This window comes from Rhinatrema bivittatum, chromosome 8 (genome assembly GCF_901001135.1).
Source record: "Rhinatrema bivittatum chromosome 8, aRhiBiv1.1, whole genome shotgun sequence".
NCBI lineage: Eukaryota > Metazoa > Chordata > Amphibia > Gymnophiona > Rhinatrematidae > Rhinatrema > Rhinatrema bivittatum.
The window spans coordinates 235,226,756-235,254,456 of NC_042622.1; the positions used below are offsets into that span (position 1 = coordinate 235,226,756).

Sequence of the window (27,701 nt, forward strand, 5' to 3'; positions counted from 1 at the left end):
TTTCCTGGGAATTTCAGTGTTATAACAAAAAAAAAAAAAAAAGAAACAATGACCTTTCCACTGATTTTGCTCCTGTTTATTATAAGAAAGTAATTTTTTCATTGATTTTGTTATTAACATTGAAATTCCAAAAAAAAATAAATAAAATGGAAACTTAAAATGAAGATCCCTACATAAAAAGGGCTGAATCAGCACGAGTTTGAAACGTGTGAGCAGTAGCACCACTCATCAATAGCAAAGATTGAAGCTTTAACAATTAGTGCTACTACTCAAAAGTTTCAAATTTGTGCTAATTCAACCACTTTTGTCTCTGCAACAGAGAGCATCAACCTGATGCAGCAGGAAGGGATCCTGTAGCAAGGACCAGGTGGTACATTGTCGTTTTGCACCAAGGATATCTCCCCAAGGCCTACTGCCCAGGAGGGAAGGGTTAGGTCGGCCGTCATAGTTGGTGATTCGATTATTAGGAATGTAGACAGCTGGGTGGCTGGTGGGCGTGACGATTGCCTGGTAACATGCCTACCTGGTGCAAAGGTGGCGGCCCTCACGCGTCACCTAGATAGAAATTTAGACAGTGCTGGGGAGCATCCGGCTGTAGTGGTACATGTGGGCACCAATGACATAGGAAAATGTGGGAGGGAGGTTCTGGAAGCCAAATTTTGACTCTTAGGGAGAAAGCTTAAATCCAGAACCTCCAGGGTAGCATTCTCTGAAATGCTCCCTGTTCCACGCGCAGGTCACCAGAGGCAGGCAGAGCTCCGGAGTCTCAATGCGTGGATGAGACGATGGTGCAAAGAAGAGGGATTCAGTTTTGTAAGGAACTGGGGAACCTTTTGGGGGAAGGGGGAGTCTCTTCTGAAGGGATGGGCTCCATCTTAACCAGGGTGGAACCAGACTGCTGGCACTAACTTTTAAAAAGGAGATAGAGCAGCTTTTAAACTAGAACAAAGGGGAAAGCTGACAGTCGCTCAGCAGTGCATGGTTCAGAGAGAGGTATCTTCAAAGGATACTAATGATGCATTAGAATTAGGGCACCCCAACAGTGAGGTTCCAATAATAAGAAAAGTAGTCCAAGTGCCTGTTACTAAAACCTCAGCTGAGCTAAAAAAAATTCTAACTTATCCCTATCAATTAAAAAGCAGAATGAAAATACAAACAAGAAACAAACTTTGAAATGTTTGTATGCTAATGCCAGAAGTCTAAGAAGTAAGATGGGAGAATTAGAATGTATAGCAGTGAATGATGACCAGACTTAATTGGCATCTCAGAAGACATGGTGGGAAAGAGGATTAACCATGGGACAGTGCTATACCCGGGGTACAAATATATCGCAATGACAGAGAGGAGCACCCGGGAGGCGGTGTGGCACTTATGTCCGGGATGGCATAGAGTCCACAGGATAAACATCCTGCATGAGACTAAATGCACAATTGAATCTTTATGGGTAGGAAATCCTTGTGTGTCAGGGAAGGACTATAGAGATTAGGAGTAAACTATACTACCGTCCACCTGGTTCAAGATGATGAGACTGATATGAAATGCTAAGAGAAATTAGGGAAGAGCTAATCATATTGGTAGTGTGGTAATAATGGGAGACTTCAATTATCCCAATATTGACTGGGTAAATGTATCATCGGTACAAGCTAGAGATATAAAGTTCCTGGATGGAATAAATGACATTTTATGGAGCAATTGGTCCAGGAACCGACAAGAGAGGGAGCAATTTTAGATCTAATTCTCAGTGGAGGACAGGATTTGGTGAGAGAGGTAATGGTGGTGGGGCCACTTGGCAATAATGATCATAATATGAATAAATTTGAATTAATGACTGGATATGAGGGACAGTAAGCAAATCCATGGCTCTGCGTGCTAAACTTTCAAAAGGGAACTTTGATAAAATGAGAAAAAGTGTTAGAAAAAAACTGAAAGGAGCAGCTACAAAGGGTAAATAAGTGTGCAAGAGGCGTGGTCATTGTTTAAAAAAATACCATCCTAGAAGCACAGTCCAGATGTATTCCATGCATTAAGAAAGGTGGAAAGAAGGCAAAATGATTACCGGCATGGTTAAAAGGGGAGGTGAAAGAAGCTATTTTAGCCAAAAGATCTTCATTCAAAAATTGGAAGAAGGATCCAACAGAAGAAATAGGATATGCATAAGCTTGGCAAGTTAAATGTAAGACATTGATAGGACAGGCTAAGAGCAGAATTTGAAAAGAAGTTGGCTGTAGAGGCAAAAACTCACAATAAAAACTTTTAAAAATATGTCCGAAGCAGAAAGCCTGTGAGGGAGTCAGTTGGACCGTTAGATGATCGAGGGGTTAAAGTGGCACTTAGAGAAGATAAGGCTATCACGGAAAGATTATACGATTTCTTTACTTTGGTGTTTACTAAAGAGTATGTTGGGGAGGTACCCGTTCCGGAGAAGGTTTTCATGGGTAATGATTCAGATGGACTGAACCAAATCACGGTGAACCTAGAAGATATGGTAGGCTTGATTGATAAACTGAAGAGTAGTAAATCACCAGGACCGGATGGTATACACCCCAGGGTTCTAAAAGAACTAAAAAATGAAATTTCAGACCTATTAGTAAAAATTTGTAACCTATCATTGAAATCATCCATTGTACCTGAAGACTGGAGGATAGCTAATGTAACCCCAATATTTAAAAAGGGCTCCAGGGGCAATCCGGAAAACTACAAACCGGTTAGCCTGACTTCAGTGCCAGGAAAAATAGTGGAAAGTGTTCTAAATATCAAAATCACAGAACATATAGAAAGGCATAGCTTAATGGAACAAAGTCAGCATGGCTTTACCCAAGGCAAGTCTTGCCTCACAAATCTGCTTCACTTTTTTGAAGGAGTTAATAAACATGTGGATAAAAGGTGAACCGGTAGATGTAGTATACTTGGATTTTCAGAAGGCGTTTGATAAAGTTCCTCATGAGAGGCTTCTAGGAAAAGTAAAAAGTCATGGGATAGGTGGCAATGTGCTTTCGTGGACTGCAAACTGGCTAAAAGACAGGAAACAGAGAGTAGGATTAAATGGACAATTTTCTCAGTGGAAGGGAGTGGACAATGGAGTGCCTCAGGGATCTGTATTGGGACCCTTACTTTTCAATATATTTATAAATGATCTGGAAAGAAATACGACGAGTGAGATAATCAAATTTGCAGATGATACAAAATTGTTCAGAGTAGTTCAATCACAAGCAGATTGTGATAAATTGCAGGAAGACCTTGTGAGACTGGAAAATTGGGCATCGAAATGGCAGATGAAATTTAATGTGGATAAGTGCAAGGTGATGCATATATTTTATTTATTTATTTATTTATTTGAGTTTTTTTCTATACCGGCATTCACGGAATTCGTATCATGTCGGTTTACATAAAACAAGGGGTGATCAATAAATTATAAACGTACATAACTATAACATGAGAGTATACAATTTGGCAAAATATAACAAATTATAACAAGTGCGCAGAAAAAAGCAGTTACAATAAAACAAGGATGGTTCTAACTGGGAGTTGAAGAAGAGGATGATAGAAGTTTAACAAGAAGTAGAACGTGCAGTGGTTGGTAAGTCTGTATCAGTTTAGTGGGTGATAATCAGTCTTGCTGTGTTTGGTGGGAGAGCATCAGTCAGGGTCCGGAAAGGACCCTGACTGATGCTATAGTTACACAATGTTAGGTTCCATATTAGGTTCCATATTAGGTGCTACAACCCAAGAAAGAGATCTAGGCTTCATAGTGGATAACATATTGAAATCGTCTGTTCAGTGTGCTGCGGCAGTCAAAAAAGCAAACAGAATGTTGGGAATTATTAGAAAGGGAATGGTGAATAAAACGGAAAATGTCATAATGCCTCTGTATCGCTCTATGGTGAGACAGCACCTTGAATACTGTGTACAATTCTGGTCGCCGCATCTCAATAAAGATATAATTGCGATGGAGAAGGTACAGAGAAGGGCGACCAAAATGATAAGGGGAATGGAACAGCTCTCCTATGAGGAAAGACTAAAGAGGTTAGGACTTTTCAGCTTGGAGAAGAGACAGCTGAGGGGGGATATGATAGAGATGTTTAAAATCATGAGAGGTCTAGAACAGGTAGATGTGAATCGGTTATTTACTCTTTCAGATAATAGAAAGACTAGGGGGCACTCCATGAAGTTAGCATGTGGCACATTTAAAACTAATCGGAGAAAGTTCTTTTTCACTCAACGCACAATTAAACTCTGGAATTTGTTGCCAGAGGATGTGGTTAGTGCAGTTAGTATAGCTGTGTTTAAAAAAGGATTGGATAAGTTTTTGGAGGAGAAGTTCATTACCTGCTATTAATTAAGTTGACTTAGAAAATAGCCACTGCTATAACTAGCAACAGTAACATGGGATAGACTTAGTTTTAGGGTATTTTCCAGGTTCTTATGGCCTGGATTGGCCACTGTCGGAAACAGGATGCTGGGCTTGATGGACTCAATCCCACCTCAATGTCTTGACCTAAGCTTTCAACCTTTTTCCTAGCACTGCCCTCCATGTTAGTCCCCAGCATGCCTAGAACCTGTTTAAAGTTCTGCTCCCTGCTCCTACCACCACCACCACCATCCCTATGAGCTGCTTGAGTCTGGAAAGCAGCAGGGGGGAGGACATGGGATGAAAACACAATGTAAAGTGGTCCTACTCTCAAATCTAAATGGCAAACACAATCTTTATATTCAGTCATCCAGTACCCCAGGGAGTCTTTTAAACAGATTATAAACTCTTTCTGGACAATTCTGACTTTTCTTTACATTAAAGTAGCTGAAATGGGCTGGCCCCATTACAGAGGACTGGCTCCACTGTATACAGAAGAACTTGTGGGCCAGAATGTTTGGCCAGTGTAGCAGTTTCATTGGCGAGCCACGTGTCCAGGGCGCATTGTGACCACACAAACCCTGGAAGAGGAGAGGAGGTATGGCCTGCCACAGTGATTCTCAACCAGTGTGGGCCGCAGAAGTCCCGACAGCAGGGCACAGGGTTTGCAGCCACCATTTAGGCAACCAAAATGATAAAGTGGGGAGATGCAGACCTTTTCTCAAGCTAAGGTAGGATTGTTAGCTGGCTCCAGGCTTTCAGGGATAGGCTGAGCCCCTCCTGGGTTTGGCCTGTGCCATGCATGGACTTCTAGCTCTGACTGCCCATTGATTTCCATAACACAATCAGAGCCCGAAGTCTATGCATGCAACAGGGACAAAACCAGGACTAACTCAGCGTGTCCCTGATGGACCGGAAAGCCATCTGGTAACCTCAAAGATCTCCTGGCTTTGGACAATAGAAAAGAGACCCCCATGGCCCTGAAAAGTTACTTTGATTTAGCCCAAGAAAGAGGGTCGTCACTACCCCAACTAATAAGCTGATTTGCTTGTAACTGAATCTATTTTTGATGTACATTTCCTCTACATCCTAAATGGTGGAAATACCTTTGGTGTTCCTGACACACAGAACTACATATACCAGCATTCATTAGTCCAGAAAGAATAAAACAAGCCCAGCCATCCCTTGAATCCTTCCTCCCCCAGTGCATCATAAATGTGGGTGCTTTGAGGCCCTGGGATAGCCCCTGCCTACGTGAAACCTAAATCACTGGCTTGTAAGGTATTGTCTTATTTCCACGTTACTTTTCATTGCAAAAGTTTAATGGACATGTTGTCTGTGACTGGACCTGTATCCAGCACTGATTAAAGTCCTGGGTGTGCCCTCCTGGGATGTAAACCTGCACTTTCCCGAGGGACTCTGGGCTTCCTCTCAGTCTGACAGTGCTTTTGTTTTTTTTTTTCCCTTGTCCTGCCTTTTCGCTGGCAACTGAACAGACTTGGCCTTTTATTGGAGAAGTGATGCAAAAGAGGAAAGCAAAACAGAATTCCCTTTTGGTTAATCACGCAGGGTCAACAGCCTGAAGAACCAAGCATCTGATGGGTGCCTGGGTCCCTGAAGAGCAGAAGACGCCTGGGACCTGGCAAAGGTGAGGAAAGGCTGTCATGGACCCTGGGCTTGTAACCACAGATGGGTGTCTGCCTGGGAGGGGCAGAAGGGCCAGCGGCCACTGCTGTGTCCCATGCTTTCTGTTTTTTTTATTTTATGCCCAGGATGCATTTGTATGAGCAGAGCCAATGCAATGGGCAAGATGGCACAGATTCATCCTAGCCCAGTAGCTATAATGATCGTGCTGCTGGTCAGAGTCAGGAGGTCATGATAAGTAAGGTCAGGGCATAGCCATATACTTGGGATCCTTCTCATTTGCAGTCAGAAAAGGTTCAGGACCCTTTGAGGAAACCCTTCAAACATCTCCTGGGAGATGTGTCTCCTTAAGTTTTTGTTTCCTCATTTTCAAACCTGGATCTCTGCTCTGCTGTGGTCAGCACATTTCCTGGAACTGCAGACTGGAAGTCGCTTTCCTTAGCTCCTGTCTAAAGCAGGCAAAGATGCCTGGCCCAGTTGGCATCCTTAGAAGAAAGTCCAAAGATACTGAAGCATGTACGCTTTAGGGACTCCATAGCTTCCCCCTCCAACTGAAGGGACCTACGCAGTCTCAAAAGCTCATCTTCCAAGAAATGGTATCCCAGTGCAAGCTGTCAAGGCTCCTCTTTTCTCTGGGATCAGCGTGGCTGTTGGAATGGTGCACAAGGAGAGAAGTGGGCTGCAGGGAAACTCCTGCCGCAGTGTCTGGCCTGCTCCTCCTAACACTCAGGGGTTCCTCCCTTTTTCACAGCCTCCTCGCTTCCGCTGACCAGGCCAAAGGCTTCTTCCCAAACAGAGGAGCGAGGCAAGATTAAACAGGGAAGGTAAGCAGAGACGAGCAGACAGGATAGCAGGAGAGTGAACCAGGCCTTACCTTCAAAGTATTCCCAAGTTAGCAAGAGTCAGTGAAAAGTGATAACCAACTTTAGAGGCCGAGCGCACTGTTTAACCCGTGGTTGGACGCACGTTTTGGACATGCAACCACAACCCCTTATGCCATAAGAGGATTAGCGCGTCCAAAATGTGCCTCCAACCCCCCGCAAAACTAATAGTGCTCATCACATGCAAATGCATGTTGATGAGGCTATTACCTATTCTGCCCAGATCCTACAAAAAAAGTGCGCCCGACCTGCACATTTTTATGCGTTAATTCCTGAGCAACCCAAAAAAGTGTACAGAAAAGCAGAAAATACTGCTTTTCTGTACATCCTCTGACTTAATAGCATAGTGATATTAAATTGAAGGAACCAAAAGGTTTAAAAAACAATTAAAAAAAAACAAAGTGTGCTGTAAAATTGAGCATCCGTTTTCCTGCTGACAGTCACCTCTCCTGGCTTCCGCTGCCAAGGAGGCGCTAGGGGTGCACATTTGAACCCAGCGCCTCCTTGTCAGCGCAACCCCTCATTTAAATATTCAGACTTGGGCCCAGGAGAGGTGGCAGGCACGTGTTAGGGAAGCGGGCACTAAACCGTTTTCCGCGCTGATTTATTCCATCAGCCCCTTACTGCTTGCACATATTGTTCTTCTTCCTGGATAAAGCTGACTTTTCAAGTTGTACAAGCAAGACCCGATAGGTTTAACCTCGGAAGATGCCTGTTCGCCTGGCCCAACAAAACCCGCAATATCTAATCCAGCTTAGCATTTGACTTCAAGTCTACAGTAACAGTCCACTAAAAACAAAATACAGACTCTAATTAAATTGACTGCAGCTTTCTTAAAAAAAAAAACCCAAACCCAAAAAACCCCCACCACTTGGTTATTCTGTCTGCAAACCTACAAAAAATGACCCCTCTTTCTTATTTTTCCTCTAGCGTGTAGTGAAAATGTCTCCTAGTATGTGAAAGTTCCCATCCCAAAAATAATCAGATTTACAGTGATGCCTGCGATGGGCACAAACAAAACCTTATAAGCATCTTAAATAATACAAAGCAAATAAAAATGGACATAGCCCAGTGTGCAAAGCTGGGCTGTAATCGACCAGGCCTATCACAGGACAGAATACAGCAGGTCGGGGCATATCTGAACGTGAAGCCCCTTCCCCCGCGTTCAACCCCCGGTGACACTGTGCCCTGCTCGGACAGAGGAATTCTTAAATGACTTGGACTGGCCATCAGCCAAGGCCGGCACATAACAGTGGTTCTCAACCATGCACCAGACCGATTTACACAGAGCCCTAGTGAGCCCTCGGTGTAATGGCCTGGGCCGTAGGTGCCAAGGGGGAACTGCCAGCCAGGGCATGAAGCAGCGATGGCTCACATGCACTGGATGAAGAAGGAGGCGGGTTTTGTGTTGGCCTGCAAGGCCAGAAGGAGACTATGAGGGCCTGCAGAGAGGGCGTTTTGTGTCGGACCACGCAGGTCAGGAGGCAGAGCGAGGGTAGGTCTTCTGTCAGCCCGCAACTAGGAGGAGACTGTGTGGGCTGGGAGGCAGAGAGGGGGCAGATCTTGGGTCAGCTTGTGCAGCTGGAAGGAAACTGGTCTTGTCTTGGTCCACACAGGCGTATGGAGAAGAGTGATGTGGGGTGTGGCCTCGACGAGGAAAGGAGAAAGAAAGGAAAAAGCGCTGGTGTCCAGCTTTGGGATGGGACGGTTGAGTGCTAGGTCCAACTTTAGGGGGAGGGAGGAAGAGAAGAGTGCTGGGGTCCAGTCTTGGGTGGGGGGGGTGGGATGGGAAGGGGGAGACTGCTGCTGGGGTTCAGCTTGGGAAGGGGCGGTGGGAAGGGGAAGCGTGCTGGGGTCCTAGAGAGGGTGGGGTAAGAAGGTGAAAGTGCTGAGGTCCATCCTGGGGAATATGGGGTGGGGGGAAGGTGGGAAACGGAGAATGCAGGGAGTCTCAGGGTGATCAGGTATGTCTCTTGGGTTTTCCATTCCAATTTCTGTCTGCACATTTCTAATTTGTGGTCTCTTATTCTGTATTTGGTGAGGGTCTTTCTGTTTCCTGCACATGTGACAGAGGTGAAGGATTTTGATAGTGTCCGGTTCCTCTGTAGAGAGCCAGCGTGCTCTCTTTTCCCGGAAGAAGCTGTATGGATACTCCGGGGCCATTGCTATATTTACTGTGCTGCCTTTTCATAGATTGGATTGCTGCTGTGTGAGTCCTGGGTGCTCTGCCCGTTTTGCTAGGCAGGTTCTGAGTGTGCTTTTTGCTGGGGTTTTCTTGTGCATCACAATGTTCCTGGTAATGGAGGTAGTTTCCTTTGCAATTAATGAAATATAGAATTATAGGATTTTTATTTATTATATTAAATAGAAGCCAGTACCTGCACAAATAAAAGCCATCAGGAATACTTGCTTACAATTTAATCATCATATGCCGAAAACACTTCTTCTCTGACTCTTTAAACTGACTTTTGAAATGACTAACTTTTAAAATGTTCTTACATTTCTACTAATATCCTTTAAATTCAAATGTTTTTGTCACTTTCCGAACCTAGTTATTCAAAATATTTGATGGTAATTTTGATAACTGTAAAATTCACAGGATGTATTTTATTAAACTGGAAATGTATCCATTTCCCAAAACTTTTTAACAGATAGGGGAAATTCACAGCTCCAATCTTTTCAAGCCCAAGGCACACCTACATGAACAAAAAAGGTTGTGTGGTGCACCAGCCTCTAAAGATCAGGCAGTGTGGACACAGAGAGGACTCATACGTCCTGAAAGCCCCACCAGGCTCTCTTCCAAATTTTAACACAAAGAGGAGAAAAAACACAAATGAATCTGTCACTATGCACCAGTTCCCGCTAAATACAAGTGCAGAATAAGGGAGAAGTCTGTGTGCTGCCCACAGCTAGCTCAGTTTACAGGGCCGGTGCAAGGAGATTAGGCACACTGGGCCTTGCGCTCAGCCCCTGCCCCTAGGTCACGCCGCATCCCAGTCTCGGCCCTGACTCCTACCTCATTCACAGCCGCCAAATCTCTTTGCCACGGCACTACACGGCTGCTCTTCGGCGCCCCCTAGTGGCCAGTCCCATCTTTCATATTTAAAGTTCAAAAATTCGTAATTAAGCAACAAGCATGCAATTTAGGTGTCATCATTGACAGTATATTGTCCATGAAACCACACATAAGCAATATTGTTAAAAACTTCTTCTTCAATCTGCGTATGGCAAAAAATCGGAAGCCCCTCCTAAATCCACTAGATTTTCATATAGTACTTCAAGCATTAACCTTGACCGGCATAATGGAATATTAATTGGCCTTCCCAATAATTCATTAAGATCTCTTTAAATAGTGCAAAACTCTGCTGCCCGATTTCGTACAGGAATGAATTTGTAAGAACATATTACAGCCACACTCTCAGCTTTACACTGGCTCCCAATTCAATTCGGAATTCAATACAAGATAATTACATTGGTCCATAAACAATGGCAGAACGATTCCATCCCATGGTTCAGCTCCATACTGCGAATCTACAAACGCAACCGAACCTTGAGATCTGAGAACAAGAATCTCCTAGAAGCACCCTCCATTATGGTAGCACGGCTTGGCATTAGCAGGGAGAGGGCTTTCTCACTAGCACAGGGGTGGGCAGTTCCGGTCCTCGAGGGCCACAAACCAGTCTGGTTTTCAGGATATCCCTAATGAATATGCATGAGAGAGATTTGCATGCACTCTGCCTCAGTTGTATGCAAATCTATGTCATGCATATTCATTAGGATATCCTAAAACCTCGACAGGTTTGTGGCCCTCGAGGACTGGAATTGCCCACCCTTGCACTAGCGGGTCCAGCACTATGGAACGCACTTCCTGAGCAATTTCGTTTAATATCGTGCAGCAGAACCTCCAAAAAAAAGCCTTAAAGACCTATTTATTTAGCTTAGCTTTTGAAGGCATTTAAAGCAGAAAGTACTTTTGCTTTTCTTTGACAGGCTAGTGTCTTTTGTTTGCCTGCTTATTCTTTGCTTTGTACGCTGTATTTTTAACATGTATGTATAATTGTTTGTTTTTTTAATATGTTCCTCTGTAATCCACTATTCGGACAATAAATCAGTTTTAAGTAAATAAATTAGTACAGGATTTATTTATTATTTTAAAATATTTAATAGTCTCCCAGCTCGTGGTATCATGTATTCTGTACAGGGTGAGGGTGCACTTTTTCACTTGGCCATAGATGCCAAATTGCCTGGCTACAGCTCATGCATGGGCTCCGCTGTATGAAAATCACTCTCATGCACATTCATAAGTGGATATCCCAAAACCCAGCCTGCCAAGTAGTTCCTGAGAAGTGAGTTGAGAGCCACTGGCCTGTGCGAGACTCGTGTGGCACCCTCCCACTGGCCCAGGCCATACAGGCAGACAAAAGATAAACTCAATTTTTGCGAGAAGAGCCCCAAAGTCATTCTTCATGTGCTCTGCTGTTAACAGGGACCCGGCAAGGGTTGGTAACACTCCTAAGATCTACCTTGGATGTGGCTGCTAAACAAACTGAACTCTCACTGCCAGCTGTTTGCACACCACTCCTGATCCTGAACACCTTCCAACGGCAGCCCCTGCACTTAAAAAAGGATTAATCATTCCAAGCTGACATGTACCGTGTAACTCGTCTTCCTATAAAATAATGCCTGCCCTGCAGAACAGCAGACAACACAGTGCGCCATATGCAGTGCATTCTCCAATGCTAGACAGTAGAGTCCTGCACTACCAGCCTTGCCAATAGTATCTACCAGGGACACGATCAGTAGCCCCTGCTGTGTGTGCCACTTCCAAGTACGAAACCCAAAGGGTCGAGGGTCATGCACTACAGTGGCTCACATGCCCCAGATGTATAGCAGAATTCTCTTGTATGCACACTCATTGGTAATACTTGCACACATTCAGAAAATGCTAGCTTTTTGTTTTTCTTTGCAGTTAAGTATTCCTGGAGCAGAGGCAGATTATGTCTATGGAATGAAAACAGAGCCACTGCTCTCTGAGCTGCTGCTGCGTAAAGGTAACAGACGGCAACTTCTGTAACCTGGTGCGTGAAAGTATATCACTTTTGCAGATTTTGTGCAGACTATCAGTGTTCTCTGTGCATTCAAATGACTCGAGACATCCTGACGTGGGAAAAAATCTGTGACTTTCAAACTAAAAAAGGTCTTTGTATGCCTCCCGCTCGTAAACCTTAAAATACTTTATGACACCTGCTCATGGCTCCAGCTCCATGACTGCAGCTTCGGCCTGTGGAGGGAGGACTGTGATGAAATACACTCACTGACCTTTGACTCTGAGACGAACCACGTCTGGCGGACGTCAAAAGCATGAGGTGAAAAGGAAAAAGAACCATGGCCTGGGCCTTCTGTGGGGAAAACCTGCCGGAACATTTGTTTGTTTGGTTTTGTGATACTCCGGCGTGTCCAGCCACGTGCAGCTCCTGTGTGGGTGCAAAGCCCTCCTAAGCATGCCAGGAGGATCAAAATAAAAACATTTAGAAAACAGACTTTTTTTTTTTTTTTTTAAATCGGAAACCAACAACAACAAAAGATCCCACTTTCCGGGTGCTCGTGCAGTTATAGTAGCCTCCCATCAATAAAGAGCAGCAGTTCAAACAAATACAATTCCTATGCATAGTGTCTCAAAGTGAGCATAGTGCGTAGCCGTGTCTGCCCTATACTGAAACCGGCTCCTCTACAGTCCTCTTCCTCTCCTAACATAAATGGCCAATTTTAAACTCTGTGTAGGGCTTATTTGTGAATTTCTGGGTATCTCTACATGGATTATTGTTTGAAAATAATGTTTTTTTGAGGGGGGGAAGATTATTTTCTTACACATCAAATGGTGCAAAAGCAAACTTCAAGTGAAGCATCTTTCCTTGGATCAATAACACACAGTTTATCACCCACAGACAACCCTGTGTTTCAGTACAGCAAGCAGCTCATTTAAATTTGCGCAGCAGTGGTTATAGCCTTTAAGGGGCAATATTGTAATGTCGCACATACGTTAGCTGGCAAACGAGTGCATACATTTAATCGTTTTCAAAGCGGGTTTACGTGACTAAGTGCACATTTGAAAATGATCCTGGCAAAAGCCAGGCACACACAATTACGCCAGCTATTTGGTGCATGTGGCCTTGGTGACAGACTTTATGTTTCCTGCTTTTTAAAATGAAAAGGTTCCAACCCCGCCCAGGTCAGGCACCTGAAATACCTCCCCCCTAAAAGTACAAGCCTACAGCGAGTGCACGGGCATCGGTCGCACAATTCTCTGAAGGGCCTCTGAAGCACCACTTTACCAACAGAAGTTCCTTCAAAATTACCCACTAGAAGGGAATATTTGGTGTTTGAGGTCCACCCTCTCTACCCCGCACTCACCACCCCATTTCCTGCTTCTCTTAGATTTCAGACTTAATTTTCTTGTAGCTTTAGATAATCTGTAGGTTATATCCTATGGACCCACCTTTATGGATTGTTTTTATGTCTTTAACCCTATTCTGCACATTTAAAACTAATCAGAGAAAGTTCTTTTTTACTCAACGCACAATTAAACTCTGGAATTTGTTGCCAGAGGATGTGGTTAGTGCAGTTAGTATAGCTTTGTTTAAAAAAGGATTGGATAAGTTCTTGGAGGAGAAGTCCATTACCTGCTATTAAGTTCACTTAGAGAATAGCCACTGCCATTAGCAATGGTTACATGGAATAGACTTAGTTTTTGGGTACTTGCCAGGTTCTTATGGCCTGGATTGGCCACTGTTGGAAACAGGATGCTGGGCTTGATGGACCCTTGGTCTGACCCAGTATGGCATTTTCTTATGTTCTTCTTATGTTCTAATTGATTTTACCCCAAGAACTCTTTGCTCCATGGAGCAGAGACTCTCTCTTATGTGTTTCTGTAGAGGGCATCTTGTAGCACTATAGAAATAACCAATAGCACTAGTAGTTATAAAATCTGGTACTAAACAGCCCCTCCCACTCCCCACCCACACCCCCATACTGTATGCCTGGTTTTCAGGAATACTAAAATATTCAAATTAACCTGTTTCTTGGACATATATGCAACTATATCTCATGAATATTTATTGTGGCTATCCTGAAAACCACATCAGTTTTTGGGAAAACTGAAGGAATGGATGGGGGAAGGCATCCAGCCACAAGAGAACATATCCTGACCATCAGCTTCCATTTCTGCTATGCAGCAGTGAGCAGGTCAGGCAATGCTGGATGCTGATGCCAAGGTGGAAGGTCTCCTGGGGTTTTTTTTCCCCTTTTAAACAGTGTCTTGTAGTTTGGTAGAGACTCCTTAGGAATTTCTATAAGCAGTCCAGGAGCTGCAATCCTGAAAGAATGAATCCAAATGCCATCGGAGTTAAAGGTCCTTTAAGTATTGGCCCCATCACCGATGACACTGGCTATGCCCATGGGAGCAGAGCCTACAGAAAAGACCACGAAATCAAAATCAGGATGTCCAGGGCCAACAGCACCCTAGTGCAGAATGGATTTGCGCAGATATGTCTGGTCTGGCGACATCCTGAGCACCAGCAGACATGCTGTAAAGGGGAGAATTCATTTTCACAGGTATTTTTAAAGCCCCAAATAGGTGCTGGTCATTTTTCTTTGATGTACCTATTGGTGTATTGCTTCACCTTGGCCCAGCAGCTCATTAAAAAAAAAAAATTCTGTCTCCCAGCCACCTCCAGGGGTGCTAGAAAATAATCCTAGGATAATTTACCGCTAATTAGCTGAAATGAGCCAGCACAACAGGAAAAGGAGATTTCTAGTTGAACGTGCCCATGATAGGCAAATATTTATTTACTGGTGACCTAACTCATCACAGTCACATCTGAGATCAGGTTGCCAACAAGTTCCAAGTCATATAAGGTAGACCGAGCCAGTCTTGGTTTAGCCCTATCACCTCCATGGACTGGGTGGTTTTTAGAGGAATTGGAATTATAAACCTATAAAGGCCACTGGGGTAAAACCAGGACTGGCTTAGTCTGTGCTTTCTGACCTGGAGCTTGTAGACATTCCTAACTCAGAAGAGACAGCATATATCCCATGTTTCTCAGCATGGATGGAGCCGTCCTTTCTAAATCTGGAACTTTTATTAGCTGAATTAAGGAAACGCTGGCTAGCACTTAGCCTGGAACAGCTGAAAGCCATGATGGCATCAATATTCAACAACCACCAAACTCAAAAGTCATTATTTAGACCAAACAAATCAAATTTTTTTTTTGTTCCTAATCCTTGTAAAAGATGCCAGACTCATGGCACCAAAAACTGAATTCATCCATTCATCTTCTGCACAGGCAGCAGCAGTGCTAGCTACATGCACACATATGCACACTGCCCCATCACAAGGCAGGCGTGGCAGTGACACAGGCAGGGCAAGCTCCTCTCACAGAGACACAAACACACACATGGCCTGACCAGAGAGCAGGTACAGCACAGGCAGCGGCACTTTCACTCCCTCCCTCAATCTCTCTCTCTCTCAGCTTCCCCACGCTGCCTTCACCTCCACTCCAGAGGGACCGGCCTCTGTGGGTGAGAACGCAAATCAGTCTCCTCAACCATTCCAGGATCCTGCTGAGACTACAAGAAGGGGAACCAGTTCATGCCAGGGGAGAGTGGCATCGTAGTCAGGCGCACATCTTCCCAGCTGGGAACTGTACTGACATCTACCAGCTCGTTTCATGTAGTTCACCAAACAGCTTTCCAAAGATCAGACATCCAGAAGGACAATCTGAGGCTCAGCCCCACTGAGATAAACCTAGGGGCTGGGGATGCTGGTATTCACATGGGCCTCGCCCCTTCACATCATTGAGCTGGCCTTCATTCCCAACAGACAGGATTAGGCTATTTCTGAGGCCAGCTTCAGTGCACTGAGGCAAGAATTACATTTTCGTACCTTATCCATTTAAAAATCTAGCAGATCATAAAAATGCTTTTTAAAACACATTTCCTAGCCGTGACACTGAATTCCTTATGCTCACAGACCAGACGTCTTCTGTTTGCTAATGTGTGGTCTTGTGTCTATGAGACTTATCACTTATTACACTGAAATCAGTGTCTGAAGACACTTGGGCAACTCTGTTTCCAGAGGCATCGAAAGCAATTATCAATTATATTGCTTTGGCATTTCTTTTTATAAATATGGGTCTCGTAATTTAGGGGGATGGGGGGATGGACCCAGTACAGCTGTGATGGCTTTACCTTCCTCCTCTCAGCCCTGAGCGTGACTGTCCTCTAAGGTTGTTGGCTAAGGGGTTGGGGGTAGCATCTCGTTTTCCTGGCGAAGTAGCTGAATAGCTACATGAAAGTATTTTTGCGCAGAATGTTAAACGTAGGAGGCCCCCGAAGGTACAGGTCATCGACACAAACGCAGGCCCCGCATACAGACTGCTCCTGGGGGAAGGGTGCTTTCAAGATCCCCTTTCCCTGGCTTGATAACAGCTGGAAATAACGCAGGGTGTGTGGGGTGGCAGGAGTTAGGGGAGAGGGACAGACGGCAAGACCCCCCCCCCCAAGGTGCTAGCCTGCCGTCACATTCTAAGGTCATTCTGTATCTTACTGTATTCTAACAAGGGGGGGGGGGGGATCCTTATTGGTAGCCTTTTCATTTTATTCACCAAATCTAAAAAAACCCAGAAAACCCCAGTTCAATGTGTGGGCGTGGGAAGCCTTTCAAAGCCGTGCAGAATGGTGAGGCAGCCCCGCAAGCGGGCTGGGGGCAGGGGGGTGCGCTGTACTCACACATGCACTGCAGCCCCGCGAGCGGGCTGGGGGAGGGGGGTGCGCTGTACTCACACATGCACTGCAGCCCCGCGAGCGGGCTGGGGGAGGGGGGTGCGCTGTACTCACACATGCACTGCAGCCCCGCGAGCGAGGTGGGGGAGGGGGGTGCGCTGTACTCACACATGCACTGCAGCCCATGCTTGCTCGGGAGGGGTTTGCCGCAGAGCGTGCAGTGGGTGCTGCTGGAAAACGATCCCGCCACCAGGCGGTGGCTGTGCGGAGAGTCCCAGCTCTCCCTCGGTTCTTTTTCCTTTTCTTTCTCTCTCTGCGGCTCTTTGTTCTTACCCTAAAGGGAAAGAGAGAGGAGAGGGGGAGGAAGGAAACAGACGAAAGACAGACTCAGCACTATGAACACAAAATATAGAGCTCTCTCTGAAGAGGTTTACTTTACTTTATGCTGGTTGGGATGGCAGAAACTGTCCTGGCCAAATGTTATGAAACTAGGACTTAATGAGTTTGAGCTTTGGCAGAACAAATAAAGACATTCTGGAGTTTGAGTATTGAAGAGTTGTGTTTTCCTCTTCTTGCTGATGTTGTTGAAAGCAGAGTTCTCCCAGCTGCCTGTGCTCCCTCCCACAGCCTCTAACCAATAGAGCAGCTCTCCCAGCTGCCTGTGCTATGGCCTCCAACCAATAGAGAAGCTCTTCCAGCTGCCTGTGCTATAGCCTCCGACCAATAGAAGGGCTCTCCCAGCTGCCTGTGTTATAGCCTCTAACCAATAGAGAAGCTCTCCCAGCTGCATGTGCTATAGCCTTTAACCAATAGAGAAGCTTTCCCAGCTGCCTGTGCTATAACCTCCAACCAATAGAAGGGCTCTCGCAGCTGCCTGTGCTATAGCCTCTAACCAATAGAGAAGCTCTCCCAGTTGCCTGTGCTATAGCCTCTAACCAATAGAGAAGCTCTCCCCCAGCTGCCTGTGCTATAGCCTCTAACCAATAGAGAAGCTCTCCCAGTTGCCTGTGCTATAGCCTCTAACCAATAGAGAAGCTCTCCCAGCTGCCTGTGCTGTAGCCTCTAACCAACAGAAGGACTCTCCCAGCTGCCTGTGCTATAGCCTCTAACCAATAGAGAAGCTCTCCCCCAGCTGCCTGTGCTATAGCCTCTAACCAATAGAGAAGCTCTCCCAGTTGCCTGTGCTATAGCCTCTAACCAATAGAGAAGCTCTCCCAGCTGCCTGTGCTATAGTCTCCAACCAATAGAAAGACTCTACCAGCTACATGTGGTATAGCCTCTAACCAATAGAGAAGCTCTCCCAGATGCCTGTGCTATAGCCTCTGACAAATGGAAAGACTCTCCCAGCTGCCTGGGCTGTGGCCTCCAACCAATAGAAGGACTCTTCCAGCTGCCTGTGCTATAGCCTCTAACCAACAGAGAAGCTATTCCAGCTGCCTGTGCTATAGATTCTAACCAATAGAGAAGCGCTCCCAGTTGCCTGTGCTATAGCCTCTAATCAATAGAGAAGCTCTCCCCCAGCTGCCTGTGCTATAGCGTCTAACCAATAGAGAAGATCTCCCAGCTGCCTGTGCTATAGCCTCCGACCAATAGAAGGACTCTCCCAGCTGCCTGAGCTATAGCCTCTAACCAACAGAGAAGCTATCCCAGCTGCCTGTGCTATAGATTCTAACCAATAGAGAAGCTCTCCCAGCTGCCTGTGCTATAGCCTCTAACCAATAGAGAAGCTCTCCCCCAGCTGCCTGTGCTATAGCCTCTAACCAATAGAAGGACTCTCCCAGCTGCCTGTGCTATAGCCTCTAACCAATAGAGAAGCTCTCCCAGCTGCCTGTGCTATAGCCTCTAACCAATAGAGAAGCTCTCCCAGCTGCCTGTGCTATAGCCTCTAACCAACAGAGAAGCTCTCCCCCAGCTGCCTGTGCTGTAGCCTCTAACCAACAGAAGGACTCTCCCAGCTGCCTGTGCTATAGTCTCCAACCAATAGAAAGACTCTACCAGCTACCTGTGGTATAGCCTCTAACCAATAGAGAAACTCTCCCAGGTGCCTGTGCTATAGCCTCTGACAAATGGAAAGACTCTCCCAGCTGCCTGGGCTGTGGCCTCCAACCAATAGAAGGACTCTCCCAGCTGCCTGTGCTATAGCCTCTAACCAATAGAGAAGCTCTCCCAGCTGCCTGTGCTATACCCTCTGACCAACAGAAGGACTCTACCAGCTGCCTGTGCTATAGCCTCCAATCAAGAGAAGGAATCTCCCAGCTGCCTGTGCTATAGCGTCTAACCAATAGAGAAGCTCTCCCAGCTGCCTGTGTTATAGCCTCCAACCAATAGAAGGATTGTCCCAAATGCCTGTGCTATAGCCTCCAATCAATGGAAGGGCTCTCCCAACTGCCTGTGGTATAGCCTCCAACCAATAGAAGGATTGTCCCAAATGCCTGTGCTATAGCCTCCAATCAATGGAAGGGCTCTCCCAACTGCCTGTGCTATAGCCTCTAACTAATAGAGAAGCTCTCCCAGGTGCTTGTGCTATAGCCTCCAACCAATAGAAGGAATCTCCCAACTGCCTGTGCTATGGCCTCTAACCAATGGAAGGGCTCTCCCAGCTGCCTGTGCCTATTTTTACAGGTAGATACCACAATGAGCAGAACAAAACCAATCTGTGGTTCCACATCCCATGGAGTGCCACACTAGAAAGGTATCTACCAGTTAAACCATTTGCCCCTGGCCAGCAGCAAAATGTAAAATAGAGGCCAGCTGCCAGTGCTGTAGCCTCTAACCAACAGAAAAGCTCTCCCTGCTTCCTGTGCTCCTTCTCACAGCCTCCAACCAATAGAAGGGCTCTCCCAGCTGCCTGTGCTCCCTCTCACAGCCTCTGACCAATAGAAGGGCTCTCCTAGCTGCCTGTGCTCCCTCTCACACCCTCTGACCAATAGAAGGGCTCTCCCAGCTACTTGGGCTCTCTTCCCCAGGCAGTAATCTACAGACTTTCTCATCTGCCTGTACTCTAACCAGCTATGTGGCGCACTCTTAATTCTACCTCTTCTTCCAGTTCTAACACTGACTGGTTGCAGGTGCCCCCAAAATATCAGATGACATCGGCAGAGAGTGGGGAACAGGTGGGTGTCATGTGGATGCAGAGAAGTCAATCTGAGGAATAGGCTAGCTGTGCCTGTTTGGTGTTTTCGTCTACATGGCAAGCTAAGTTTATTGCACATTTCTGAAGTTCACATAGAGCTCAAAAGTGTTTCACAAAAGCAACATATTTTATGAATCCACTGCCACTGGTTTCCCAAAACTCAAGCTCAGCTCCTTCCTTTACTTGTTTGGGACCCTCAGACTTAGAAAACTGAAAGGCTCCCACCCTAAGCAAATTTCTTTGACACCATAGGGTCATTTCCTAAAAGGACAATACACGTACCTTCCCACATTACCGTGCAGTAAAATTATCTTCTTCACTGAATAAAAAGATCCTACAAAATTATTTCCTGACATGCCTAGCTTTTTTTTTTTAATCCAAATGCATGGCTTGCAGGCTTATCCTGAGACTGTTCATTTTCATTCATGCCTATGAAAATGCATTCAGATCTGACATTAGCGCAAACTGAAATATCCTTGCAGTTATTCACTAATGAGCGAAGCAGCTGCAGGTGATCAAATATTACAAACTGTAACCCAGACCCTCATGACCAAAACAGAATCAGGTGTTAAAGGTCCTCAAATATTTTTGTATGAGAAAAGTCAGCGCTTTGTAGTCAGCTACGTAACAGATTCCAACTCTCTCTTTGTTTATGGAATTGATGTAAAACTCAAATATATTTCACAGTTTTAAAAATATATTTCATATTAGTTTTTAATCCATCTTAATTTTATTTGGGATAAAAAAAAAGCCCTTGACTACAAAAAAATTACATGGGGTAGATTTTCAAAGGGTTATGCGCGTAAGATACGCGCGTAACCCCCGAAAACCTACCCCTGCGCATAGGCTCGGTAGCGCGCACAAGCCCCGGGTCACCCATATATCCCGGGGCTTTAAAAAATGGGCGGTCTGGGGGCGGGGCCGAATCCTCCGGCACAGCGGCCTGTGCTGGGGGATGGCGAGCCGGCACGCGCAAGTTACGCCAGAGGCAGGCGTAACTCAGCAAGATAAGGTGGAGGGGATTTAGGTAGGGCTGGGGGGTGGGTTAGATAGGGGAAGGGAGGGAATGGTGGGGGGAGCAAAAAAAAGTTCACTCCAAGGCCGCTCTGATTTCGGAAGTAGCTATTTAGAAATAGCACGTCAGTGGGAATACACTTTGAGTGATTTCGGAGTGGCCTTGGAAGGAATGGGGAAAGCCATCGGGGCTACCCTTGGGCTCAGCGCGCGCAAGGTGCACAAGTGTGCACCCCCTTGTGCGCGCCGACCCTGGATTTTATAACATGCGCGCGGCAGCGCGCACATGTTATAAAATCGGGTGTACATTTGTGCATGCCGGGTAGCGGGCACAAATGTACCCCGCGTGCTTAAAATTTAAAATCGGCCCGATAGATTTTTTTTTTAATTATAATGTAGGCAAATACATTAATTGTCCATGCTATTTTATTTTACATATGTAGGAGAAAATGTTTGGTCAATTTCATATTTTATATATGTATATATATTATGCATTTATATGTAGGATTTTAATGCAACCCACACAAGATTTTCCCTATTTGACCATCTCAAAGTGTATTCCCACTGACGTGCTATTCCCAAATAGCTACTTCTTAACAGGTAAAGTTAAAGTTCCTGTTTTCTGGGGAGGGAAGGGAGAAGGTGTTTAGCATGATCCAAGCCTTTTCACTATCATATGATTTCAAGCAGTGTTTAGCGCTATTTCATGAATGGATCCCTTGGAAGGAGGAAGTAACTTTTCAACCCTGCGGCGCATGGCCCCTTTTGCGTGAAGGCATGAACATCTGTAGGCAGCGGAACAAGTCTTTTCATGCTTGCAATCCCTCACCACTCTCTCACCTTATCTTTCTGCCAGGATCCCGTTACTCGGTTCTTCAGGGAGCTTAGCCGCCTCTTCACCTTCGTCCCCTTTTCAGCTTTGTAGCTCTTTCCGTTGTCTTCCGTCCTGAAATAAACCAAGAGAGACCAGTTCCTAGAGGCAGACCTGGGAGAAGCGGAAAGGAATCTTACCAGCAAGCTCAGCAAGAAACTTACTCTCCTTGGCTGAAATGCCTTGAACACACAATGAGGGCAATTTTCAGTGATACATTACAGTGCAACCTGGACAACCCCCTACTGGTCTCTATAACCAAGACGCTAACTTAGAATCACATTTATTTCTTGAAAGCAGCAGCGGGGAATAAGGTACTCACTGAATTTCGGCCAAACCTGAGAGAGGAATGCAGTGATCTTTTACCCCAGGGGTTAAGCCATCTAACCAATGAGAATTTACCTGGACATAGGACATAGCAAAGGCAAGGAAGTGGACTGGCTTCAGGAAGGGATTAGTAAGTCAAGGATGTCACTTCAGGTTATCCTTAAACCATAATTGCTAGACTCTCATGCCCTGTTATCTATACAATTCATCTTAACACCTGTTGCTTGTCACTGTCGGAGGCAGGATGCTGGGCTAGACTCAACGTGGCAGGGTCTTATGTTTTTATTCTGTCGTTCTCAGGCCTCTCTGAATTATTTTAAGAAACAATGCTTGAGGATCGAATTTAAATATGGCTGCCACTAGCCTGTGCTTCTGATTATCTTTGTTTCGGAGGTGGGGGGGGGGAGAGCAATTTCTTAACCATGCCTCTCCTCTCAAATTATGGAATGTGAGTTCCTGTTGGCTAAACACTCAGGATGAGAAGAGGGATCTTGGTGGCAGGCACAGTGGGAGAAGAAACAGAGAGAAATACGGAGACTTAGACTGATCAGGAAAAGATAAGTGTCCACACACTGAAATCAATGGGAAAAATGGGACAGAAACCCTTTTTCTGCAGGTGAGGAAAGATGTCCTTAGTAACTCTTTTTTGGATCTGCCTCTAGGAGGCGCTGCTTATTTAAGGTATTGGAGGAGCAAAGGAAGATTGCCCATTTGCACCCAGTCCTTGCACAGTTGCCTCATGGCTGGAGCGGTGCTTCAGATCAGCAGCATCTCTGCTCCTTTTAAATTGAGGGACAGTCGCCTTCTTTGGATCAATTGAGCCACTGAAATAAACCAACTAGAACAACCTCCCAAAAAGACAAAACACACTTTACAGGAAAATCATAGACCTGGGTTTGCTCTCAGATTTCTGGAAATGTTGGGAGATAGGATGTATGCGCAGGGAAGGAAATCTTCAAACAGTTCACATTCAGATCGATTTTAAAAGCGTTGCTTCTGCAAAAATGACCTCATACGTGTATACGTGGGCTGCAGGCAATCAACTTAGTTTTTAAAAAGCTGCAAAATATGTGCGTGTGTGTGTGTAAGGAATGAGGGGGCAGAGAAGAGGCAGGGCATGGGCAATCCGGAGCAGGGATGAGACTTACACGCATATCTCCGAATTTTAAAATGGATAGATATCTGCGTAACTTTACTGCTGCTCCCGATGAGGAGCAAGCCTGTAGATCTCGAGTTTTAGGGCTTATAGAACAGGCTGAGGGGTCTGGGTCAACAGGGGGGCACGTAGGATGAAGAATTAGAGAGGTCTGAAAGGCCTCGGTATTAACTGGACAAACTGGTGGGCTACTTGCAAAACTGGGAATGTGCCTTGCACAAGCATATTTTGAAATTCACTGACACGTGCACGTGCAAGCAGACAAGGTCCTATGAAAGACATATGCGCATTAGCTGTGCTCGAGTATCCTCTTAAAATTAGCATACTTGCGCGTGGTTCGTGCATTTTAAAACATATGTGCGCAAGTGCACATATAATTAAAAATTCCAGCGTATCCTTGCTCACGCGCCAATATGCACGCGTATGGGTGCACACACGCTTGTTTTAAAATCCACTTTATTGTGTCCGTTCTGTCCGTTCTGTGTGTAAATTGTATATGCAGGCTTTACCAAACACTTCCAAAACAAACTTTCATGCGTTAAGTTTGCTTTGAAAATCCTTGGGTAATTGGCCAACCACTTGCACAAATTACCTCACAAAAATTGACACCTGCTCCAAGTAGGGCATAACTTGTACAGGGTAATTTATGCGCATACTTTTAAAAAATAGACTAGTAAGGCCTCTGTTTTGGCAAAGAAGGTTGTTCTTTGTAATGGACGATCGATCGATTATAGAGTGGAGGAAGGAAGTCCCATAATCTTCCAATGGAACTTTTGATGACCAAGGTGTTATAGGAGTCTCTGTTTAGTGGACATTTGGGCCGACCTGCTGGAGACTGGGAAAGGTGGTCAATGTCTCTAGTGAATAGCAGGCCGGGAGGCAGATGCTCAGGCGGGACGTAGATGCTCTTCACCCTGGAAGCTGGTACTCCCCTGGGAGGAGCCCGTAGGAGCCCAACTGCTGGGACTTAGGTGGCTTCACCCTTGGAAGCCGAAGCCCCCCCCTGGGAGGAGCCCGTAGGGGCCTGACCCCTGGGACTTAGGCAGGTTGTGGACCAGGACAGGTAATTGGAACCAGACTAGGACAGTAGCAATACTGTAACTGGGTTCGGGTACTGGAACCAAGCAGGTACTGTAGCAGGAACGGAGCAACGAAGCGAAGCGAGTCACTCCGGGGCACAGCGCAACAGGAAACCGGGAGGCTAACCCATTGCAAGGCAAAGACTGGATGGCCGCGGCCGGCTTATCAAGGCCGCGGCATCTGATGTCAGGAGTTGGGTGGAGTCACCACTGGCAGGAAATGGCGTAGAAAAGCGCCCAAGTGGCGCACGCATGCGCCCATGGGAGGGCTCGCAGCAGCACAGCCCCAGCGGGGATGCCGCAAACCAGGCCTCTGGAAGCGGAAGCAGGTCTGGGAATCCGGAGGTAAGGGCCTGGCCACGGTGCTTGCGGCCAGAACCGCAACACAAGGATGATAACCCTAGGAAAAAGCAAGTCACGCTGGCCATTTGGGACCCGTATGTTCAAATCTTGCCACCTAAGGTGAGGATTTTAACTCTGAATGACTATTAACTGTTCTGGGAGGGAGTGGAAGAACCCAAGCTTGTGACTGATCGGTTTGGGGTAGAGGGGGATTAAAGTGGCTTGTTATATTGTTGTTACTCTTGATAATGACATGGTATGTAAAAGGAACAATTATATACTTTGATATAAACTTTTTTTCTATTGCCAATGAAAATAGATTTGACTTTAAAATAAACTAGTGTGCATGTAAGTCACTACTCCACTGCCAACTATCCCCCCCCCCCCCGAAATACCTGTCCCAAGTGTGCAGATAAGTATGTATGAAACCGTATTACCTGTGTACCTTTACACACACTTGGCCATCAACTGATTTTCAAAATGCCACTTACATGCATAAAAAAGGGTTTTATTTGTGTCTATGAAAATCAAACCTGGAGTGTGCAAATGTTCACATCTGATCCAGGTCAAAAGAGGTCAAATCAACAGAGACCGGTCACAATACTGAATAGAGCCACTCTGAAGCCAGTTCAGAGTCTGTTCTAGTTTTGCTCCAATTCCCTCCCCCATTATCAGCACCTTAACGCAGTCTGTGCACTCTTATAGTTACCTCGGAACTAGAGCTGCCAACTCAGCCTGCTGGTGAATCCAGAGAGACTGATCCAAGCCTGGTCTTGCCCCTTGGCATGCATGGAGATATAGTTCTGAGCTCTCCTAACATGAATAGGAACCTCACCTCCATGCATGCCCTGGAGGCAAGACCAGGACTTGGAGCTGCCTCGCTGGGATCACCTGGGTGAGTCGGCAGCCCAATTGGGAACAAACCCCCCCACAAGCCGGCAGGTACGCTCACTCACTCCTCGTCCAAGAGGAACTCAAACCAGGTCAGGTTCTGCTTGGATTCCTCAGTCCCCTGAGGTGAAAGGACTCGTTGCTTAGCTCTGTGGAGAGAGAAATGGATGTGATGGGGATACTGATAGGAGTCACTCTTTTAGAGAGCAAACCCAGCCATGGGTTTAAAAAATCTACAGAAAATACACACTAGACTGGGGAACCCGTCATGAATCTCTGGAAAAAAAAAATTGGAAAGTATGGGAGCCAGAGGCAGGCAAGTGCCAGGTACTCAATCTCATGGTGCATCCCAGGGAAAATTTATTTATTTTTTTTAGTTTAGCAATAAAGTATGTAATGTCCTGCAATCCAGAAAGCACATCATTTTTACAAATGTGACATGTCTCTTGGAAGACATCTGAGTAACACTGCACTCACTCGATTATTTTCCATATTTATCTAGATTCCACTGCGTCTAATAACACTGAAAATTTGTAAATATAGCAGAGACTGATTGGTTTTATTTCCATTACTCTTCCCCTTTTTTTATTAATGAGTATCTGGATTAAAGACACTTGGCAGATCTCTTTAGCTTAGAAAGCAGCAACACATCCCATTAATCATATATAAACAGAGGAGCCTCACTCCTAAAGCTCCATGTCCTGGTTTTAAATGCCCACCCTATCCCCCCACTGCAAGCAGAGAGTAAAACCAGGACCGGCTCAGCCTGCCCCTATTTGCCCCCTACAAACATGTCATTGTGAGAATGAATCCTTCAGATTACCTGCTTGCCCAGAAATTTACCCAGTGATGTTCCAAATATCTGCTCACGTGAATTAACCTTTTTTTAAAAATGCACTCTTATAGTCAATGTTCCCTCTAATTTTTTGTAGGCTGTGCATGAATAAAGTTCTCCTGTGCAACACAGTGTACACATTTGGGTGCAGTGTCTTTGAAACTCCATGCTATTTTCCTTTTCTTGAGCGTGCTTGTGTGTTCCTCTGTGCGCGTCTACAGCTTACTGGGAACACTGCTTGTTGTGACAATACAGTGCATAAACTCTAACAGGTAAATTTTAAAAGGAACGCACATGCAACCCATAAACGAGCATATTGGGCACACAAGCAATGATACGCTTAATTTTACATTGTGTGCATCATTTAAAATATCCCATATGGAGGGTGGGGGAGAGAAAGAGAGAGAGAGAGAACCTATTAGAGAGAGAATCTGACACTCTATACATATCCCACTGTAAGAGGGGAACTTTCAACTCAGGGTGGGTGGGTTTTGGGGGGGCAGTGTTACAAGGGTCTACAGACCCTTGCACCCTAGGCAGACTAATGTAACACTGCTCCCCCCCAAAACTCACCCTGAGTTGAAAGTGCCCCTCTTACAGTGGGAGATCTATAGAGTGTCAGATCGTCTCTCTAACAGAGGCTCTCGCTCTCTTGCTCTCTCTCTCCCCCCAGTGTTCAGGATCCCTCTGGCTCAAAATCTCCTGACTTGTGCCTCATCAGGACCAGAATTAAAGTTAAGCAGGTAACATGGAACACATTGCCATGTTCAGCCTTGCAAAATTCAGGGATCGCATCCCTAAGTCTTGGTCCCACCCCAGAACATCCATGTCCCACTCCTTATTCTTGACCCTCAAACAGGAAGGTACGCACATACTTCCCAGCTTCTTAAAATTCACGTTGCTTGCGTGCAGTCCACATATACATGTAAGCGGCTGCTTAAAATGTACCTGTAAGTGACTATGGAAAAGTAGTGAAAATCCCTATTCTTACAACATGGGAGAACAAACAAATATGAAATATTGTATATGCAGAAGGAGGTCAATATTCAAAGCTGGCCTTTTATGTAACTTACACCTAGATTCATCAATCCACGATAAAAATATCAGAAGTATGGCACATTAGCATCCCGCGATAAAAAGATGGGCGTGGTTAGAGAAATTAACAAACTACTGTATCATGTATATAAATATGGCATGGCGCAATGTACTGTTGTGTCACTGGTCATTTTACGCATCACACATCATTTTACGAATGCCGCATTATTTTCTTTGTTTATATATACCGGCTTCCTGCACTGCCTCTTTGAGGGTGTGTCAGGAGTTAGAGAAGGAGAGGAGTTTGGTGAGTAGCTGATGCATAGTTGGAGAAATAGTTGGGGTTCTAGATTCAATTACCTGAT

General features: G+C 45.5%; 1 protein-coding gene across 1 annotated transcript in view; it reads right to left on the reverse strand.

Annotated features, from left to right (window-relative positions):
• The window catches only part of ARHGEF18 (Rho/Rac guanine nucleotide exchange factor 18), a 352,051-nt gene that overhangs the window by 165,201 nt on the left and 159,149 nt on the right, over positions 1 to 27,701 (reverse strand). Inside the window, exons 8-10 of the mRNA XM_029614138.1 lie at positions 25,532 to 25,615; positions 21,641 to 21,746; positions 16,822 to 16,987 (exon numbers count right to left, since the gene is read on the reverse strand). Of these exons, the coding sequence (XP_029469998.1) occupies positions 16,822 to 16,987; positions 21,641 to 21,746; positions 25,532 to 25,615 (356 nt within the window). The remainder of the gene's footprint in view (positions 1 to 16,821; positions 16,988 to 21,640; positions 21,747 to 25,531; positions 25,616 to 27,701) is intronic.